This window comes from Sciurus carolinensis, chromosome 5 (genome assembly GCF_902686445.1).
Source record: "Sciurus carolinensis chromosome 5, mSciCar1.2, whole genome shotgun sequence".
NCBI classification, from domain to species: Eukaryota; Metazoa; Chordata; class Mammalia; order Rodentia; family Sciuridae; genus Sciurus; species Sciurus carolinensis.
Genome location: NC_062217.1, coordinates 9,892,211 through 9,915,525, shown reverse-complemented (window position 1 = coordinate 9,915,525; position 23,315 = coordinate 9,892,211). Strand labels below are relative to the sequence as shown.

The 23,315-nt window shown below is 41.4% G+C and overlaps 1 protein-coding gene across 1 annotated transcript in view; it reads left to right on the top strand.

Moving 5' to 3' along the window:
- The window catches only part of Itgbl1 (integrin subunit beta like 1), a 220,040-nt gene that overhangs the window by 193,029 nt on the left and 3,696 nt on the right, over nt 1–23,315 (top strand). The window contains exons 8-9 of the mRNA XM_047552368.1: nt 2,786–2,902; nt 18,158–18,304. Coding sequence (XP_047408324.1) covers nt 2,786–2,902; nt 18,158–18,304 — 264 coding nt within the window. The remainder of the gene's footprint in view (nt 1–2,785; nt 2,903–18,157; nt 18,305–23,315) is intronic.

Sequence of the window (23,315 nt, the reverse complement as noted above, 5' to 3'; positions counted from 1 at the left end):
AGGAATTGCAAATGGCTAATTATGCTCTGACACTTGGAAAAGATGTGAAATACAATCCATAGGAAAAGAAAATATTCCTAGGATAGAACATTAACACTTTAATGACCACCTTTATATAAGAAATTTAAAAGACAGAAACAGTCTACAGTGAGAACAATGAAATGACTGTCTGTCAACACAGATGCCAATATTTAGTTCATCCTTTCCAACGAAGCACAGAAGCCATTGGTACATATTCAGAAAAATTGCCATGTCTTAAAATATGAATAAATTTTCATCATAAATGCATATGACCTGAAATGTAAAAATGAATCTGTCCATAACTGGGCTTGCCTTACCTCTCAGGAGTAATGTGATTGGCAATGGTGGTTCCCACCTCTGTCCATGAGGAACTAGTGACCCAACGAGTCCACACTGCTGGTGGTCTTTGAGTTTAGCTCTTTCCCTCTGCAGTCCGCATTATTGGAATAGTTCACACATCCACCCTGATGATGGCCAGAGTGCTTATGCACTGAGAACATCTATCCTAACACCAACACTAACTAGTGTCCAGTTAGCTGGCCTTAGGCAAGTCATTCCGCCCCAGCACACTTGAGTTTCCTTATTTCGTATATTACATAAATAGAAGGGAAGTCATGGATCCATCTGACATCTTAAAAATTTAAATAAAAAATACCAATATATTTTTCCAGGGAGAGTCCCAGGTTTTACCAGTTAGTGTTCTTTTTAAATTTAATTTTCTTTTTTTAATTGATAAAATATATATTTATTGTGCAAAACATGTTTTGAAGTAGGTACAAGTTATGAATGACTAACTCAACCTTACTTCACATGCTCATCCACAATATTTTGGAGTAAAACCACTTAAAATTGACTCTCTTTAAGATGTAAAAGACAGTGGTTTCTGTCTTTTATATTTCTTGCATAAAATTGGGCATTAAAGTATTAATATTCTGTCTTCGGAACCTGTATTGGGGTGATACTTAAAATCGACTCTCTTCAGTAAAAATGGTAGCTAGTGTGTGGTATTATATTTCACAATATAATACGTTGTTATAACTGTAGTTGCCATGGTGTGCAGCAATCTCTTGAACTCTCGTTTAACTGAAAGTGTGTAGCTTGTGGCCAACATCTCTGACATCTGAACCCTGCCTTCCCCCAGCTAAGACTCTTGATTGCAAATATCAGAAACCAACTTCAGTAACTGGGATTTGAAAAAAGGATTTTATTCAGGCTCAGAATGCAAGCTTGCACCATCCACCTTGGAGGCAACCTGTGGAACACCAGTCCCTAGAGCTGTCCCTTCTAAATGCTGTCACTGAGGACTGAGCTCTGCCATCTTGCATGCTCACAGTTGTGCTGTGGTGCTGGCTCAACCACAGAGCTGTGCCTTTCCTTCCCCCTGCAAGATTCGGAGCCTCCGATTCTTGACCAAAAGTGCCTGTCCAGTGTGTCCCCATTCTGGCCACCAAGGGATAGAAAGAGGGAATGTCTTCAGGGAAGGGACCCCGGCCACCTGCTGAACTGGACCCCACCTTCCTCCCAGTCGAAGATGAGCTGAGCCAGTCAGAACAACCCTATCCCATGCCTTATCCTCCTCCAGATTCTCCAAGGGAGGCCAACCCCCGCCCCCACATCTGCCTTGGAAGAATCTGAATCGCTGCATTAGATTATCTGTAATTACAGCTATGAAATTATGTGATTCTAAATACCAATTTTTCTTTCCTCCATCATCTTACAACTCTGAATTTCCTGGATGAGATACAAATGCAGGAATAGAATGACTAAGAGCCTTGCAGGGTCAACCCTGAGCATCTTTGGATCATTTCAGGGGGTGTATAATTAGGGTGGTTGGGCTAATGACAGAGAGTAACAGATGTCTTGGAGCACTGTCACCCAACTGAATTTCTGGCAAACCAAGAAGATTCCCCAGAAAGAAATTTTCTTTCTCACATAGCCTTCTGATGCTGTGTTATGAGTGTATTAAGATGCAATATGGCTTAATGGCTAGGTGCATCATCTTGAAGGTTAATGAGAACAGATGTGAGTTTTGATTCTAGCCCTTCTTTTCTGATTCTCCATGAACAGTTGCTTTGCTCAAGATGTCTCAATTTCCTGTTTAGTAAAATGATAGTTGATGTGCGGTATCATAAAAACAAAAATGACATAGTACAAGGAGTTATAGAGATACACGGTCACAGCTCAAGAAATAATGATGAAAATCATCATGTTACTAGTTAAGGGATGCCCTTGCTATAAGCCAAACTCATTCTGAAAAATGTTTGTGCTTTTAAACTTTTAGTTTAACATAATAAAGATCTTTGGGAATGTTCCCTGTTGAAGTAATTCCATGAGTTCTGGAATTAACTACAGACCACTCAATGTACTGAAGAACATTTTTTTTAACCCCAAATAAAAAGATATTTAAAAAGAGTACATTATATTAAATTATGCCCAAATATATAAATTGGTTCAATTATTTTAAATGGTTCCATTTAAATAAGTTGAATATGAAAGAGCCAGAAAGTTTTCATGATGGAATTATTCTTCAAAGACGAGTTAAACAAAAGTAGGGTAGTCATCGTGAAGGATTTCTGAGCTGGCCTTGGTCGCATCCGCTCTGCATGTCCTGGGCATGTGTGCTTGACTTTCAGTGTACCTTAGGGATTATTATTTGCACAGCCTAGAACTGGACAGGGGATGTGGGTTTAATACAGTGCGTGTTCCTGTGATGCCTTTGATTCCGTGACTCTGCTAACCTGCCTGCCCTCTCTACACTTTTCAGGCAAATGTGAATGTGGCAAGTGCACCTGTTACCCTCCAGGAGACCGCAGGGTGTATGGCAAGACTTGCGAGTGTGACGATCGCCGCTGCGAGGACCTGGAGGGTGTGGTCTGTGGAGGTGGGTGACAGTCCCCTCAGCGTCCTGCTGCCTACTTAACACTCCATATCCCTGCCTTTTGCTTGCTCCTCTTTTAAAGTGCTGTTAAAAAGAAGACAAACAAAGTTCAATTTGACATTAGACACAAAGGCAATATACAATTAGGTTTACTATGACCTTTATTTCCTTGAACTCTGGATGTCGGGGCATTTGAAAGTATGCAATAATAGGTCATTGAGTCTGGACTATGTACTAAGTACTGTGGTACTTTGTTATAGTTAAAGATTTTGCTGGAAGTTAACATTTTATCATGTTTTCTCTGACTTCACTCATAAACACTGTTGGAGGAAGTAAAACCCACAAAATTAGAAAAAACACATCAAGTTTAAACTCTAACTACAAAATCACAATTTCCATGACAGCTCTTAGACCCAAACTTGGGATTACAGAAAGTGATAAGCCATTCAGAGAAAGAATGAGGAGATGGACAGTAGTCAGCAAAATAGCAGCAAAAATGAGAGTCCTGGAAAGGGATGCCGACCTGAGCTTCATCCAAGAGGGAATGAGGATCTGCAGTCATATTTCAGTCTTGAAATGCTTCATATTGTAGGGATTGATGTGTGCAAGTCATTTCTCCTTCAGGGTTTTTAGTATGATTGAACTGGATGTGTAACAACATTAAAATAAGCATAATTATATCTTTCCAAGGTAATTATTATAGTACGTTGGACATTATATCATTGGAAAATCCAAAAATGTATGTATGGAAGAAAGAGTGGGGGGTTATCCATCTCTACCATCTGTCTGACATCTCTATCATCTCTCTATTCTCCCCGTACCCAACTGTGAAACACTGGAGAGTTTGATGGAAAATATCTTCTTCTTTTCTCTTCCTGTGAGACATGAGGAAAAGAAGCCCTTTTAAATACCTGTGGTGCCCGGAGGTTTGTCTTGTGCCGTTGTCACGGCATCCATCCTAAGAGATGGTTTTCACTCTTTTCATTTCTCATATGGAAATTTGAGTGAGGCTGGAGGAGTTCAGGCCCCACAACTAAAGAGTCCCAGACCCAAGATGTGAGTTTTACTGTTCAGTTCAGATCTGTCCCTGTGTCTCAGTTTTCCCCAGAGTGACCTTAGACTATCCACATTATATCAACTTTAATTTTAGCTTAACTCCTCCCAACACTGGTATTGATTACCCCAATTGTCTAGGCATATTATAAAAATTTTTGTTCCTAAAGCACAGAATATATATTAATTCATTTAATTCTGACATTAAACGTAAAGACAGTGGAGCACCTGGAAAGTTCCATATGCACATCTGTTCTCTTATTCTTGTCCTTCTGTCATGCAGTATTTATTTCACATGGGTCTCTTTGCCCAACATTTTGGTGACTTGGTAGAAATGGTTAATTCTGTAAAAAACAATATCTCTATATCCATTAAATCATTATTTCCCAACATGAATCTCTCTTTATGTCCAATTTTAAGAAAGGAAATAAAAAATGAAAACAGATCAACCTTCCTGTTAGATGAGATCAGATGCTAATTGGCTGAGACAGCAGCTCACAAAGTGGTATTGTTTTACTAATTTTCTGCTGTTATGGTTTGAATCTGGAATGTCCCCCCCAAATCCCATGTGTTTGGCATTTCAGTGATGTACAGAGTTGAAATGATTAGATTATTAGGGATTTGACCTTCTCAGTGGATTAATCCACTTGATGAATTAATAACTTGTCTGGACTTACAGGCAGATGGGGTATGGCCTGAGGAAGTAGGTCCCTGGTCCCTGGCCCCTTCCTATCTCTCTCTGTCTCTGCTTCCTGCTACCATGTCCTTCCATTGTCATGTGCTGCCTCTCCTCAGGCCCAGAGCAATGAAGTTGGTTGTCCATGGATTAAAACCTCTGAAGCCATGAGCCAAAATAAGTCTTTCCCCCTGTTATTTTTGTCAGGTATTTTGGTCACAGCAACATAAAGCTGCCTAATGTGTTGGTTGCTGCATGCCCATTGTGTCCCTGTGTCCCTCGGTGGATGGACCTTCATGGACCAAACTTGTGAAGTGCCAGTATGTAAACCAGAACACCAGTCACTTGATTTACAGTAAGAGAAGTGACTCCAGAGACTGGAGCTCTGTAGGGAAGCCCTCCAGGAACTCAGAGATAAGGATTTGGCTGTGCTTTATTGAAAAGGTGCTGGGAATGCTGGTGGGAGAGCTGGAAAGGGTGGGAGGAAAGAGGAGTCAGCCTATGAAAGTCAGGAGGTCAGTGCAGCTACATGGTCACCTGGGGTTTAAACCCAGCACAGGAACAAAGCTCTGGGATCCTGTGTGAAGCACGACCCTTGAGCATCCATCAGCTATTCCCTAACGACCACTTCTGGGAGGTGCCACATCAGCATGCCTTATAGGTGTGTTTGGAGCATGCTCTTGTGTCTGGCAAAGGCTTTGAGGCAGAGAACCCCAGGTGGCACCTGGTGGGAGACACTAAACAACAAGGATGAAGGGATACTGGTGGGTCCTGACTGCAACTGCCCCGATTTCCTTTCCAAAGGACCATAGCATTCTTGTCAGAGGGCCTGGGAATGTTCTCTGTGCACTACAGCAGACACTCAACCAGTTCTTATTCTTTGAACACCATCTAGATTTTGACAACTGTCCAGTCCACTTCTATACAAGATGTAAGAATAGATTTATCAACGTCCATAGACATGCTTTTTTATACTTAAAAAACCTTGGTTAAAATTGAGTAGATCCTTATTCACTTAGAGACTATTGCTTAGGGACTTGCTGCTATGCAGTGTAGGTGGGGCCTTGGAACCTAATTATTAGAGGATGGACCTACTGGCAAGTCCAGGTAGGTCTCTGCTCTGCTCCCATGTACACAGAGGAGTCTGCTCCTTCGGTGGCAGGTCAACAGTAGCCAGACACGCAGAACATCTTGGATCAGTATCATCAGATAACTCCTTAGTCTACTTTTTCTTAAACTTTACAAACTAACTCTAAGAACCACGTTTTCTTTTATTTTATATTTTAAATTTTGTAGAAAGAATTTTATCAAACAAAAAGATCTCTGGATACTTAATGCTTTTCAAGTTTATAAAGGAAACAAGCTCTGGAAATTTCCCTGGAAAATATTTTATGTTATTACTTGTAAAATTCACTTTGAATCTCTCTCTAATCATGCCCCTGAGAAATTTGGCATTTGGATGACACCGATATTTAAAAAGAGTGTTGATAGGTAAGGATGTGTGCTTCACTTACCTTGTCCTGGTTCACACACGCCCCTTAAGTAACCGACCCGGGTAAGAGCCCGGAGCTGTGTGCTCTCCCATAGGCCCAGACACCAGGCCTGTGCACACACCTTTGCACACTCCTCCGGGTTCTGTTGCTTGGACAAGGATAGTTCCTGGAGGGAGAGATGTCTTCACAACACCCTGGTCAAGTTCTTCTTGAGAAATACAGAGCCAGGAATGTCACATATAACTTGAATCCTACGCAGGGGCTCTGCCTGCTGCTCCTCAATAATGAAAACCCAAGACACAGTCAGCTCTTGCTCTTTGTGGTAGTTAGATTCTAAAAGTCACCCTGAACACTGAGATAACAAGCCCAACATCACCATTCCTCAGGGAAATACAGGGTCAGGTGCCTGCCTGTGGTCACAATGTTTGCATCAGCAGATCAATAATGAAGTGTTTTACTTATGTTTCTGTATAAAGACACCTTATCTAGTTACATGAAGGAGTCATTAACATTGAACTCAAGGCCAGCATCTCTATAAACTCAGGCCTGGACAAAGCTGATTTAGCATATGTATTTTCTCTGCAAGGCACATCACAGCTTTCTTGAACTTAGGAACCTTGGGCAGCATTTCAACACTATCCCTGAGGCCATTTGACACATCAAAATCACCCTCAAAAAGTGTGAGAATGTGAATAACATATACCACGAGAATGACACTTGTTAATGGCAGAAAAGCTGGAAAAGGACGGTGGAGCATGACCCCCTTTGACTTTAACTGGGAACGTGAACCGCAGACAGCTCAGTTTTCTTGCTGTGCCACTGAGGTCCCAGATGACTGGGATAGTTCTGTAAGTATGGCTTTAGTGTTGCAAATAAATTTCAGCGAATGAGTAAATTTGCAAATATGAACTCTGGGATTAGTGAAGATCAACTGTCATTCACACTGAACTGCACTGGAACCGGTACCAGTGCTTCCCACTTTTTGCACTCACCTTTGAGTTGTGGTTTCTTTAAGGCACCTGGTAAAGATAATGTGGTTTTAATCCCTCTATTTTCTGCTCATTGCTTTATGGAAGGGATTATATGGGCCTTGGCTATTATAGTATCGAATTCCTTCTAGGCCTGAGCTATTCCTTGCAAAGAAAATATGAGAGACATTTCATTATTGAACATGTTTCGACCACAGCAATTTTAGCACTAAAGTATACAACATAGCAAACCACTGGTAAGGAGATCATAAATTCCCAAGCCTTTCATAAACATTTACTTAAGCATATTTAGAGTGCATCAGGCTGAAGCCAGGTTTTCTTGGGTATATCCCGTTCTGCCCCTTACTATATATAGGACCTCTGGAAACTGATATAACCTCTATTTCTCATCTATAATGATAATAACATATCTTGTAGGATTGTTGTGAGATTAAATGAATTTCACATATAAAATAATTAGGATGGTACCTGGCAAGTAAGTGTCATATACATATATTAGATCACCCTTATTAAATACACAAACAGAAAGCGAAATGTACAATTTATCCATGTCTGTGATTGTCTGATCTTCAGTTTTAGATGGCATGGATGATTACTCCTTTCTGTTCTTTTTGCATGAAATAGACTTTCTTCTTATGTGTTTAGCATTAGCTGCTAAATCTAAACAGCTGAGTACCATACGTCGCCTGAATACCACCTTGACCGTAGTGTTATCAGCAGCTCTTGCTCAGCGGTGCGCCTTCTGTGGGGAAGGAAAGGCGTCTGTGGATCTGCCCAAGTGTGCAGGGGCACTATTAGGAAGACACAGGCCATCAGAAGTCCTCAAGCCACAATGTTTCCATATTCCTCAGTCTATACAAAAATATCCAGAAATACAGAAAACTCTGTCTTGTTTAGTACACGTTTTAGGCAGCTTTTTCACCTCTGTGACCAAAAGACCTGACCAAAACAATTTTAGAGGAGGGAAATTTTATCTGGGCTCACAGTTTCAGAGGTCTCAGTCCATAGATGACTGATTCCTTTCTGGGCCCAAGACAAGGTAGGATATCATGATGGAAGGGCATGGATGTGGAAAGCAACTCAGGGCATAACAACCAGGGAGCAAACAGAGTGTTCTGCTTGCCAGGGAAAATATATATACCCCAAAGTTACTCCCCCAGGGACCCACCTCCTCCCGTCATACCTGCCTAGTTACCACCCAGTTAATCCTTATCAGTGGATTAATGTGCTGAATTAGGTTAAGGTTCTTATAAGCCAATCACTTCACCTTTAAATTTCTGGCATTGCCTCACAGATAAGCTCTTGGCGGACACCTGATATCTAAACTATAACTATATATATAAAACTCTTTATAACTACATATATATGCATATATATATATATAAAACCTCTTTAATGCAATTGCCTCTGACTTGTGCACTTGCATTTCTCTTGGAAACTTGCTTTGTCTCTCACTATTCTGCATCACTAACTACCTAAGGTTAGTTGGGCTAGTTGCCCAAATCATAGGCAATTTGATTTCTCATTCCACGTGACTACCACTTCTCACCATAGTGGTATAGTTACTCTCTCCTAAACCCCCATGAAGTGTCACCCTCCCTGGGCTTCAGGCACACACTCCAACCTGTTTCTTTTCTCAAGTTTCTCCCAATTACTTCATTGCATTTTCTTGCTCACATCCTGTGGCTTACCAGTATCTTGGTACTTCCCTTGAATTGGTTTTTGAAAGTGTTTTCTGCATGTTTGTTGCTCTGGAATAGTCTCAGTCTTTTCCACTTTCATCTTTAGGTCAGTATCTCGGAAGATGGTTTCTTAGTGTCAATCATTCTTCTTGGCTTCAGATTCTTTTTTTAAGTTTCTAACTAAATATTTCAATATGAAAATTCAAAACTGGTTAATCAGCTATTTGTTTTCATTCAGCAAATATTTTATTTAGCACTCACTGCTTTCCAACACTGAAGATTCAGTGGGAGTAGGATAATAAGATCTGTTGTCTTAGAGCTGAAAGTTGAGCTTGTCAGGGGACATTGACAATGGGAAGCCCACAGGCCAAAGGTTTAGAAGAGGAGCACTAGTTAGTTCCGAGGCAACATGCACAATGGGGAAACCGAGGCTGAGGGCGGCTTCTCCAGGGCCTTCCTCTCCAGGCAGAAATCATTTGCTGTGGACAGTGTGCTTTCAGGAGCTCACCACACATCACAGCCGGGATCAGTAGTAATGGGATGTGTGGACTTGGCAGAGAGACCCAGGTGGGAAGTGACAGCAGTCAGAGAGCAGGAAAGGGAGAGGGCCATGTGTTCTAGGCACATTTGAGGAGTGGAGAGAAACCCAGAGTGACTTGAGATTAGGAAGCAGAGGGGAGTGTGACACATTTTGTAAACTGTGTTAATGACTGGGAGCATCACTCAAAGGACAAGAGGAAACCAAAGGAGCTGAGCAAGACAGTAACATCAACAATATTCTAAAAAGTACCCCTGGCTGTTCAGTGGACCATGGATTGACAGAGGAGTAGGGGGGTGGCTTTTGAGTGTGGACGTGAGGAGATGAGCCCTGGTGAGAGTGATGGTGTGCTGTCTAGAAGGAGGTAGGAGGAGGACAGTAGAGCTGGAGAAACGCGTGCTTGGAGAAGGTATCAGAAATGGGGTGAGCGACAGGCTGAGCAAACCCTGCACCCTGTTCAAGAGACTCCAACCCTCTTTGAAATTGTTAGCTCTGGTTCTCTGGAAACAGAAAAAGAGAGCAGGCCAGTGTTTCTAGGCAACCTCGCTCATGGTGATATTGACCTAGGATGGATAAATTTCAGCTAGATCATCAGGGATTATGAATTCATATTAAAGGGTTGATGGAAATATCATGCTTTTCCCTTCTGTAAGTCCCATGCCTCTGTCAATAGGCATGTTGTGGTGTCCTAAAAGATCTACATAAAGAGCCACTGGGGAGAGTCAGGCTCCAGTGGGTGTGAGCTTGTTCTAAACCAGAGAATCCACAACATCTGTGCAACGTGGATCTGGTCTACAGGCCTCTGGGCTGTTAGCTGAAGAGAAGGTCACCACTAGGCAACTGTAAGTAGTGTCCTCATCCTCCTGAATTACTGTGAAAGCCCCAGAGAAGAAAACTGTCTGAAGCCTGGTGCCATCCTGCTGGTAGGACAAGGGTCCTGTCCCACATCTTTCTAAGGAAACTCAGGTGAAGCGTCAATCTGAATGCTTAGTTGACCTTAAGTAAGGAATCCCATCCCAGAGTATAAGCAGCGTTTATGGAAATTTATGATTGAATGATATGAGAGAGGAGCAGGGTAGAGCTAGGGTGAATCCCAGATTTGAGCAATTAAATGAGGAATGGAGTCTGTGCTTTTCTTGCACAGGTGTCTCCATTTATCAAAAAATGTTTTCTTCACAGAGGGCAACAGAGGTGGAACTCTGGTTGTATTGTGATTTTGTTCCTCTTACCTGCACATTCTTTTCTTCACCTCCCCTGAACAACTCTACCATTCTGGCTTTCTTCCATCATGCCTCCAAGTCATCATATTTAGGACGTCTTTCTGAAATTCTTTCAAACTGCCCCTGAGCAGCAGTACCTTTGCTATGGCACAGTGACCTTGTGCTGTGTTGTAAGGATCCCTGTGACTCTTCACATCGTACGGTTCTTGTGCATATAAGCAGCTCCCTCTCCTTGGGTCCTTCCCCTCCCTCTCTCAGCTTATGGTATTTTCATAATTAGGATAAAAGATCTGCAAGAACTTTCTTTAAATAAATTAAAACTTAAGGGAGTCACAAATAAGTTCAGGAGAAAGAGAAAAGATTTTCTAGTTTGAAATGAGAAAACTCTTCAAAATGGAATAGCTAATATTTGGATGTGTAAGAATTGGACACAAAGAGTATTTTGGGCCTAGAAAAGGTGAGCAAACTCACAGAGTTGAAAATATATTTGTTATGAAATGCACTTTGTTTTCTTATATCTAGAGCTCTTTTTCAACTGTTCTTGGACCAATCCTTGGGAAGGATTTATTTTTAAGCTATTCATTAGTATGCATAATATATTTATCCATTTATTGTTCCTTATTCATCTTTAGCTAGTGGAACCTTAAAATAATTTTTAAATTAATGTTTTTTTTTTCTTTTCAACACTTACAAAACCTAAAAGTAAGAAAAAACAAAGTATAAGTTACACGTAAGTCAATCATCTGAAAATAATATTCATTGATAATTTGTTGTATTTTGTTCTAGGCTTTCACTGGGGAGAAAAACTTTTTTCAAATCTAGATTTTCAAATCTGCTTTGGATATTTTGTATATAGAGCATCTACATTCTAAAGTATGCTCAGTTGCATTGGTATCTATACCTATATATGTACATATATACATACAAATATATATATATATGAACTTGTCTAACCATTTTCTTTTAATCCAAGTGAGAACATGCCATGTTGCAAGATAAATGGGAACTTCATATTCAGAAAGGCCAGGATTTGAATTCTAGTTCCATTTCTCCCTAGTTGTAGAAAGCTGGACAACCCATTTGCCTTGTCTGCCTTGATTTACTCATATGTGCCATTTGGCTTTATGATAAGAATGAAGCATAATGAATGAATTGTTCTGGATTCTGTGTACCAGGTGGACATCCAATGAATGTCCTAATCTGTAATGGAGAGTAAAGGATGGACATGGCCATCTGCATGACAGGAAAGATCAGTACATTGCCTTATTGTCCTGAAGCATTATCTGCCCAGCTTTTTGGAAGGAAGTTGGAATCACACAGTCACCAATTCTGTACCTCATGGAGGGAGTTACAGATAATTTTTCCATAGCAATTAACTGCCCCCCCCGTCACTGTCAGCCAGTGGTGAACAAATCTTATTAATATTCAAGTGTGAAACACATAAACATCATCTCTCCAGTTTGACTTCAGAGAACAAAACTGAGAATCATTAATTTGGGCAGTTTTCTCAGTTTACCACCAGACCCTGATTCAGAGTTTTTGTGGCCTTTCACCAGGAAAAATGGTCCAGAACTCTGCATAGCCAATGTGTGGACAGGAAGCAAAGTATGGTCCCTGACTCCAAAGTGGGGACTGTGAGCATTTTACTTTAACAAGCAAGTAAGTAAAAGTAAAAACATCCATAAACCCACCTACTCGGCAGGCACAAGAGAGCTAAGAGCCAACGTTGTTTATCCACCTTGCTAACAATAGAGCTAAAGATGATTAAGTCAATGTGGGTCGGATGGGATAAATTTGCAATTGTACCTGAAGGTGAATATAACTAATTTCATAATTTTGAGCAGTTCAGTTTTGACTGCTCCAAAATTACAGCCTCAAAAAGAGTCATGAAAATGATTGGCAAAGAGAAAATCAGCATGAAGCAACACAGCTCTTCATTTAATTAGCTTGTTTGTGAGTCATGTTCAATCAGCCTAGACCATATGTGGATTCTCTCTAAACATTTTTATTAACAATAAAAATGTATGTGACCTATAGACAAATGGATTTCTTATTAAATAAGTCACTATTAGGGAAAAAGCTTCATCTTAGGAATAAATTCCTTATACTTATTCATTTTCAGTGATATATGGTTTTAAAATTCCATAAAGAAAATATATTCACATGCTGGCTCATGTGTGTTTAATTTTTAGCCTAATATAAGCTCAATCAGAGACTTCCCTCCTGCCCTTCACATACCCAGGGTGAGAATAAGAAGCAGACTGCTTATTGCTTTTCTTCTTTCTTCTCTGCTCCTGGAATAGCTGCCCAGGAGTCCAATTTAAGAAGCAAGAAGGGATAATGAAGAGCCACCTCTTAATTACACAATCAGTTCCCATTTCTTCAGGGACTTCTCGAGTTCATAGCTGCAATTTGAAGGAAATCATGCAGCCCAAGAGTGTGAGGTCAGTGACTGTGGGACATTGATGGATTTCTTACACTGAGGGAGACCTCAGATCAGAAATGGACAATAGAGCAGCCGAGGATTGTCTTCCAAATCACACCTTGAAATCACAAAACTCTTTCCTGATTTTGTCAGCTTCTCAGCTGGGATCATGTTTGGCTGAAGGTGATTGATGCAAGTAATGGTTCTGCAGGTTGTCACTGCAGGGTTGTATGGTGATGTGGCAGCCTGGGAACCCTCCATGACCCTGACCTGTACACTGCCCTTCCAGAGACTATGACTCATATTGTCATGTTCATTGATAGCCCATCTTCCAGTGAAAAAGAAATGGTAAGGAAAAGGAAAAAGTCAAGGACACCTGGTAGCTGAGTGTACCCAATTCCCTTTGGGAAACAAGTTTTCTGGACATCTCACCAGGAATTTGCTCCTATTTCTCATTAGGTGTATGTTGTATGGGTACCTCTGAGTCAAAAAGATCCTCAGTAGTCAAACCTGCCCAGATGGGTGTATTGTTACTCCCTTGAAAATAATCAAGGGCTCACTTAATATTAAGAAGGGGAGAAGCAATGTGTGGTATCTGACCCAATTAATATCCACTCAGAAGTCAGTTTCCTAACTGAGGACTTTGCAGTGTTTTAAGAAAATGTGCCTGTGATTCAGTGAATTTCACTGGAAAAGGTCATTCCCTAGAGTATTACTGTCCAAGAGAACTTTAAAGAGGATAGGAGTGTTCTATATCTTCATTATTTCACATAATAGCCACTCACTACAAGTGCTTGCTATTGAGTACTTGAAAAGTGACTGAATTTTGCTGAACTATAACAAATTTAAGTAGTCACCTAGGGCTAGTGACTACTGTATTATATAGGACAATGAAAGTCTAGGGTATTCTTGGAGAATATTTTGATGTGGAAGGAGGGAAGGCAATGAGGAAAACCTCTGGGAACAGAACTAGATGTGGATGAGGTAGGTAGGTAGGTGGGAGAGGATGAGTGGAGTTCTGTATCTGGAAAACTACTCACTCAGTGAAGGTGCAGCAAGGCAGGAAAGGCAGATTCAGGCAATGCAGAGGGTTATTAGGCTTGTTCTCTCAGTGGGTTCTTTTATCATTTTAATGATCTTTTCTATTAAGATGACAACAGTGTCACCTTTTCCACTAGCAAAGAGGTTGTTCTCAATGGGTGGTGTGCGTGGATGAATCTCCAACAGTCCTACCACCTGGGTGTTGCCCTCAGACCTGTGTCAGTGCAGTCGTGTTGGCCAGGGAAAGGCTGTCCAAGGTTACTTCTCTGGTCTCATTTTTTTTTTAACCCAAATTTTCAGAAACCCATGGAAACTCAGTAAACTCATGGAAACTCAGTAGAACCTCAGTAAAACCCTTTTTTAGACACTTTTTGTCATCTTATGAGAAAATAACAATCTTATTTTCCTCCTTCCATACTGGACTTTTTTTTTACCTGGCTTCTCTTTCTGTACCCTGGCATTAAATATTGGAGTTTCCCAAGACTTACTTGTTCCTGGGTGAGCTCATTCTCTTCTAAAGCTTTCAATGCCATGCACTGTTCTCTGAGCACCGGGCTTGTGTCCAGCTGTTTGCTTGACCTTATGATTCAGTTGTTTTAAGAGTATCTCAAACACAGGAGATTCAGAACAGAGCCTATCTTCACCCTCGCCCCCCGGAAGCTTCCATGTCTGTTAGATTGCATCTTCATTTACATTGTTTTTCTGGCCAGAAAACCAGTCTCTTCTTTCCCCTATCTGCCATGTCCAGTCAAATGGCCTGTTCCATAGGCATCCACCAAACACCATCTCCATCCACTTCTCTTTTCCACTGCCATACCCAACTTTAACCCTTTGCCACCTTTTGCTTGGATGACTGCAATAGCCTTCTGTTTCTCCAGACTCACTTCCTCCTAACACACCTCAGTCCTACTCAGTTGCCAAAATGAGTTGGCAAATTGTTAATTATATCACATAGCTCTCTTGCTTAATACTCTCTGTCTTTTCCCGTTCCTCTTAGAATAAATTTAAAATCTTTTCCAAGAGCAGTTGGCTATGTGCTCATTCCTGAATCTCTCTCCAAATTTACTGTTTGTTCCATTTTTTGACTCATTTTTCTTGAAACACATTGGCCTTCACTGCCTGTAACGTGTCAAGTTCTTTCTTGTCCCAATGACTTTTCACTGGCATTTCTAGGCTGTGTTCCTAGAACATTGGCTGGCTGACTCCTTCTCAACCCTTGCGTGTTGCTTGGCCAACCGTTGCCTGACTACCCTCCTTGACAATACTTTCACTTTCAAATGCTGGAGCATCATCTTTAAGTTGTTTATAGCTCAAATGTATTTTTCTGCTTTTGTTACTTGTTTTTTTTCTTAGTAGACTCTAAGTGCCATGAAAACAGGACCAATACCTACTTCATTCACTATTACTTCTTTAACTGCTAAATGCGTACTGCAAAACAAATATCTCTTGAATAGATGACTAAAATGATTAGAGTCCATAAAGAAGAGACTGTTTAAAGTTGTATTTTTATTTACATTTTAAGTAAAGGGAAGTCACATAAATGGCAACTCAGGATATTTAACTACCAAAGCATTTTGATGATCCATGTGGGCTAGTTGCCAATTTAATTTTGTAGAAGGATGTGATAGATGAGCTAATAAATGGAAAACAATCTCCTATTTCCTTGCATATAAATATCACATTAAATTGCTTGCTGTGAGGAGCCATTGAGTCATTCTCCATGATATTCTAAATCAAAGGCAGAATGCTTTCCTCTGCACTAGAGATTTAATTATTTCAATAATGTCAACTGATAACAATTCTTACCAACTCAGGGTCATCCAGAGACACAAACATCTCCGAAGTCTGTAGCTGGATGGACATGTACCAGAAGCTTTCTTTTTTTATTCTTAAGTGTTTGTACCCCAGATTATTTGCCTCCAATGATGACTACTTTTAACTTAATCCATTAAGGAGAACTGCCCATTAATTGGACTTTAGAGAACCCAAGATATAATCAATTTAAAAACTATTCATTGAGTTCATAACCCTAGGGAATCAACTTTCTAACTTTGATCTACTTTATGGAAAATAGAAATAAAACAGCATCTGAAAGACTGTCCATTGCCTTTGAATGACAGTGCATTTAATAACTAAATGTCCCGTAGGCATGTCTTAGAATCAGTTTAGGGCTCTCGATGTGAATTTGTGAAAAAAAAATGAGAAGACCATTTTGATAAAGGTAACCTCAATCTAATACATGTTTTTGAGGATCCACTACGTCTGAGGCAGTGTGCTTGGCCCTTTGCAGACCATAGTATTGAGTCAGAATCAACTATGCTCAAGGAATCCACAGTCAGGTAGTGGATTCATTTGACAGATAGCTAGAAATCACAAGGTGGGGGGCAAATAAATTCCAAAGGAAGCAAAAATAAAATAATATAGAAATTCAAAGGACAGCAATGAGTTCCACTTATGGATGTCAGAATCTTCAAGAGGTGCCATGACTTTTGCTGAGCTTTGAAGATCAAGCAGGACCTGAATGTCTAGGGTGGGGAAGCCTTTCCTACCTCTTCAAAGGCCTGGGTCAGAAAAGCATGAGAAATGTACAGAAAGCACCGAATTGGTGAGCAGGTTAAAGGGAGAAGGGTTACAATGGGAGAAGTAGATTGGGGCTAAGTAATTAAAGTTCATGCTGTAAGGATGAGAGAGTCATACAGGAATAGAGTCAAGCCTGTTTGAGTGAGAGTCACTCTGTAGGAAGCTATAAGTGGAACATTGGAGAGAGAAGAGATGGAAAGACTTCTTTATGATGGTGATTGATGTGGAAAAGTTGGAGGAGTTTCCACAGGACTTGTGAACTATCTGGATAAAAGGGATCAAGGACAAGAATGAATGAAGACAAAGGAGGAAGGTTGAAGGGGCAAGGAGAGTCCAGTTTCATGACAACCAGTAGGAGAGAGATTTTTAAGGGGAAGTACCCATGAATGGGAGACCCTAGCTGCAAACAATGCAGCAGTTGAAGAAAATACGAACAAGAAAAGCCTGCTATGTGTGTCTTGTTTGCTCAGATGAATCTAGACATAACGTGACATAATGGAAGAAGTGTGGGATGGTCATATGTTGTGCAAAACCACTACCTGGATTCATGGGTGGTTATGTTCCTGAAATCACAATGAAGAATTGAAAGTAATTAAGCACTGGCTTGTATCCCTCTTTGCAGAGATGAGCGTAGGGGGAGCAAATAAAGCATGGTTTCCCCTTGAAGGTCCCCCTAGAGTCAGTGGTCAAGAGAAAATGGTGTCAGCAGCTCTAGAGAGGCAGATCAGTCTGGATGAGGATGATGTGTGTCCCTGGGAGAAGAGCAGGGACCACGGTGGGTCATGTTTGATATTATATCCCCCAGATCCTAATGAAAAGCTCTGTTTAGTAAACACTCAGTAACTCTTTTCCAGACAAATGACTGATTCAGAGCAATTTCAGGGAAAGAAATAAAGCGCTGAGTGGAAACAAGAAATTAAAATGGAAAATCATGCAATCTAATGGAGAGTGGGTGGCAAGCAACTAAACAGGTGTATGGGGCTGTGTGTAACTGCCACAGTGCAAAGTGGCAAACCCGGCAAGAGAGAAACAGCTGAACAACCCAAAGCAGAAAGAAGAAACCAAAGGGCAAAAGTGAATCCAAGCCTCATGCTATCTTTAACTTGCATGCATTGATGCAAAGACACCGTCACCTATGCCTCTATCTGCTCTTACTAGTAAGCCAAGAGCTGCAGCAGTAAAATAACCCTGGAAACCTTTTGGTTTTATTTGTAAGCCATATGAGAGCAATTAATAAATGCTGCAAGCTATGACACAGTGACTGGCCTTGCAAATTGGCTCGAGTGTCATGGTGTGCACAGTGAAGAACAGCACTGAGATGCGGTACTGGAAAATGCCAGCAGGGAATTATTGCAAGGTTTCCTTCTCTCCAGTCCATCTCCTGTGCTGCATTCAAGCTAGACCTCTGTGGTGGTACTCTTTCAAATAATTATGCTGAAATCCATAATGCATGCAAAGCAAGCATGTGTGATAGGCAGTGAGACCCTGTGGTTTGTGTATTTTCCTCAAAAGCTCCAGCGCACCCGCCTCCTCTCACGCCCTCCCTGTGGTTGCTTTACAGGCCACGGCACTTGTTCCTGTGGTCACTGTGTCTGTGAGAGAGGATGGTTCGGCACACTCTGCCAACATCCACGGAAATGTAACATGACAGAAGAACAAAGCAGGAGTCTGTGTGAGTCAGCAGATGGCATATTGTGCTCGGGCAAGGGTGAGTATCGCGACTGGAGCCTATTTTGATAATGGTTTGTCCAGCAGCAAGTCGCAGCCATCTTTCACTGAATTTGTACAAAGGAAAGCCACTGCGTCCTCTGCCTGCCCCAAACTCCAAGTTTGAACATCAGCCACAGGAAGTTTGGGATCTATAATAATGAAATACACAAGAGGGCTTTCTTGCAAAGCTTGTCATTCACTTATGTGCAAAGGTGTAGCTGCGAGAAGTAGAATGAAAAATTTTATAAAGATGAGTGACAACCACATGTATACTCGGCATCGAACGGACCCAGAACAGAAAAGGACCACAGGATTATTGCTGGGCTCACCTGTGAGGTACCACAGTCCAGAACTGCACAAAAGTGCCCAAACATGATTTTTGGAACTTCGGAGGTAAAATTATATAGATACGTTTGTGGAGGAGAGTAGGGGACAGCATGTGAGGAAGACAGAAAAGGAGAATAAATATTTACTTTCATATAAAAGGACAGAAAAAGTATATGTTTTCTATAATTCTGGTACAGTTTTCTTCAGATTAAAAATCACAAATTGTTCCAGGCAAGTATGTGTATCAGAATACAAGGAAATAGATAAAAAATTAAACAAGGGGGTGAAAAATCTACAAGCTGATAGAAGAGAAGCCAGTGACCCAATCAAACATTTACTATAGAAACAGACTTGAGGAAAAAGCAAACCTTGTCATACCTCCCCTCTCACACCCACACCCAACATACATTCACACACACACACGCTCCCTCCACACACACATACACACGCCAAGGAAATGCAGGAGGGATTTTTTTTCTAAATAACTGATAAAAGACTCGGTTTTGGACACCTCAACTCGATGTTTGCTGTATAATGTTCTTGGAGGGATTTTTAAATCCTGCTATGGTGGCACACAGTCAGGTCACACTGCCTAGGAGGCGCCCCGTCCCTCTTTGCCATGCCCAGGAGGATACAGGAGTCTGAGAGGTTCTCCCCACAGGTCAAGGCTGACTTTCCAGGGAGCTCCCCTCTTAGCTCAGCAGCCACATGGCAGGACAGGTGCTGCGGGAGCTTCATTGGCCCTCAGAACCGGCTCTGGGGCAGGATGAGCCTGTGATTTCTTTGTGAAGAAGACACAGTGAAGCAAAAGTGTATTAGAAGCACTGACCAGTGCTACAAGGAGCCCCCCCAGAGGTGCCACCATGGCACATAAGGGCTTAGAGAGCAGGGTCCCCCATGGGTATTGTGTTCCCTAAAGGGCAGCTAAAAAGAGGCTTTTTAGTATAACTTCAGACATAAAAGCACATGAGTTCTGTGACTACCTATCGTGCTGGGAGGAAGACTGAAAATAAATACAAAATGTGCTCCCTTCCATAGACAGCAGTGTCCTTGGTTTCCAGGAATTCCGTGTTCAAGAGCTGTGCTTACCATGCTCAGGCAGAGAAGCCACGGATTAAACTAGAGCCATTGCAGCAGGCAAGCAGCACTCAGAGAGCTCAAAGCAAGCACCCTGTCCTCTCGTTTTACTCTCCCATTAAATTCAACCTCATTGGAAGCCCCAAACAAATCTTCCACCAGTTCTATTCTCAGGGGACTTCTGCTCCTGGAAAACCCCTGTAGATTCAAGCTGTGTGGAAGAATCAAAAAGGAGGAAAGAGAGAATACAAAGAAGAGACAAAGGGAAGGAATCGGGGAGGAGGATGAATGAAGAAAAGTGAGAAAGCATGCAGGGATAGAATTGCCCTGCAAGGGTGAAGTAAGAGGGACAGAGAGGGTGCTGCTAGGTCCCAGAGGAGGGTCCTGCATATGGAGAACACCATGATTACTGTTTTGAACTGGGTTTTTTTCCTGAACATACCTCCAAACACAAAGCTCTACAGTTCAGATGCCTTTTTACTTGGTTTCCACAAGGGTGACTTCATTGGAAAATCCGGTTTTATGGACATTCTGCTGAATAAGGATTCCCATTGATTCTAAAACATGAGTGTGCTTGTTTGTTTATTTCAAAAATCAACCACTGTGTACCTGTGTGTTACTAGATACCCTATCAGGCCATTAACCGTGTCCACAGCAGGACTTTGCTGAGTCATGTTCAGTTCCAAGTACAGTAAGAACTCACCAAGTCAGACTCCCCAGCCTGGGGAATAACAGTTCATGCCCTAAACTGACTTTCATACAACAAGAGTTGTTCCTCTTCAAGAAAGAAACATCCTTATTAAACTCACTAGAGTTTGAGGAAAGATTCACATTTTTCAGCAATGCAAATCTAGAAAATGCAAAAAAAAAAAAAAAAAAAAGTAGGTGGGCTAAATATTGACTTAAAGGCATTTCCTTAAAACCAAACCAAACCAAAAGCTCTTTCTAGTTAATGCTCTTCCAAATTGTTTGCTTTGGGTGATGGAAGTATTTCCAGAGATCAATGAAGAGTTGAAAGCAGATTTGTTTAAACTATTTGTTTATCCTTCAGTAGGAAGAGTGCTTTAGAGTCTTTAAATTCAAAAGGGATTGTAAAAGCTTCCCCAAGGCTGCCCATTTTGATGTTCAGTTAGTAGGGTGCATATTGTGGCAGCTGCCAGCCGAGGTCTCCTTTCTTTTCTCCTGTTCTGGAACATTAATGCTTCTAGAGGAGAAAGGGGCTAACACTGGGGTCATGGAGCCTGGGTCCTTTGTAAACACCAGGATAATGGGAACATAGCAGTTATTCCTGATCCTCAGGGGAATTGCCACCACACACCCCATCTGAGAACCACAGGGAAGTATCTCAAGATGGAGGACTTCAATATGGTGACAGAAAAGAGAAGCCTGTTCTCTGGAGCTGGGTTTCCTCATAAATTCCTCAGTCTTGTCTGAATTACATGCAACTTTTCTTGAATTTATAAGTGAAAACCCTTCAGCAGAGGATCCCCAAGGACATGGAGTCGTCTTTCTCCGAAAGTGGGGAACGTGTGAGTGGAGGCCTACTATCACTAGGGTGCTCCACCGAGCAGCCCTGACCCGCTGACACCAGGAGTTTGATGTCCACTTGTCACCAGCTGTCAATAAAGCTGTCACCTCAGGAGACGATGAAGAAATAGCATTTTATTTCTTTACAAAGTTATAGCCAAGACAATAAATCACTCCATAGAAAAATTTAAAACAAGATACATTGTCGTGACCTTCGTAACAGATGGAGTTGTTAGTACAGTGGTGGAAACTGCCTGCTGGGAGGTGGGGTTGCAGCATTTTTGTCAGGTCCATGAACGAGACAAAGTCCAGGGGCAGCGACGGTGGGGCAATGAGTGAAGCGCCTTGCCCTTCCGCTCAGGTTGTTTTTATAAATAACCAAGAGATGAGCTTAGTGTCCAGAGCTCCCCTACATTTAGCTACCCTTACAGAGTACAAGATGTAATTCATGGTTTTTATTTTGGGGGGATTTATTTATTTGGATCCCAAACGACATAATAGCATTTTTATCTCAGGCACTTCAACCTCGACCCAAGTGATCACCTCTGATATTCTTAGGGATGCTGTTGTGTGGCAATGGTTGTGAACACCTGTCATTAAATGACTGCTTAAACCCTCCCACTGACACCTCTTAGGCCCGACTTCATCCAGGAAGTCCAGAGTACACCCCACCCACTTATTTCTCAGCCAGGTAGCCCCTGTTCTGCATCCCTGGAAAAGAGATGTTCTAGTTTGCCTTATTGTATTTGCCCCACCCAGTATGCCACATTAGATCTATAGCAACAAACATCTCACTTTTGAAACTATCGGAAAGGTTTTGCTGTAGAGACATCACAGGTAGAGAGCAGACAAAAGAGTGGATGGAATCAGATTCAAATCTTATCTGTTGTTTACAGCCTGTGTGGTTCTAGGCAATTCCCTCTGTGCCCGTTCTCATCTTTGAAGGCAGAAAAAGTACATTTATGTTTTCTTAAGTCCTAATGATGCTCAGAAGACACATGAGAAAAATGCACCTGATTTCCCATGAATGGTAGCCAGCAAAAAAGCACAGAGGGGCATAGGAATATTCTTAAGGGTCCTTGTGTTGAGACAGAAAGCAAATGGATTAGTGGTGTTGTGGTCATGAACTCACCACCCTAGAGCTCCTGCCAGGATGGGCCAGCTGGCCCCTCTGGCTGGGCTGGGCCTCTGGTGTGAGAGGGTCCTGCCGGCTGAGCTGAACAATTGCTCACCTTGGCAGGGGTAGTCCTGCTGCCTATGTCTGTCAGACACAATCTTCTCCCTTAATTTTTCCCTTTCCAGAGAGGGACTGTTGAGGCCGCCATTATTGGTTATTGATGATAACAGCCAGAGCACTTTACAAGAAAGGTGCTGAAATAAGTCCTAATAATTGGTCACACTGTGTAGTAGTACATGCTGTGCTATTCCTAGTTACACAAGCAATAGAAGGATTTCCTACCTCTGAGATGCATTGAGTATTAACAAACAGGAGAGAACAGCACAGCCAGGAATATGCTGACCAAGGAAAGCTACTGTTTCATGGCACATACAAAATCATTCCTCGGTTTTTATCCTAAGCATTTGGTGACAGTAGTTTCTGGAACTGGAATTTACTCATCAAATGCTCTACCAATATATATACCTTATTAAGTTGAGCTGAGCTTCCCAGTTTTAGGGGAGTACATTGCTAAGGCCTAGAGCTGAGCATTCAGGAAGCAAGAGTAGTGTTTGGAATAGATACGGGGTTGGGGATGAGTAAAGATAAAATGTAAGATCTTTACATGAGTTGTGACACATTAAAAAAAAAAAGCATAGATATAATATCATGGACAAAGTTATATAGATAGAATATCATGGACATATGAAATCATTTGCTTCTGTTGAAGAAAGAGTTTTGCAATATAAGGGAGATAAGGATTTCGTAAAAAATTAAAGTCAGATTCTTCAAATAATCTTCCTTCACTTATGGAACTAAAACACTACATTTTGTGTCTTTTGAGAAAATTTCTCTGATGGTCAATGAAGTGCTGATGTTTTCTTTATTTGTAGATGTATCAAATGGTTAATTTCTTTAAAAA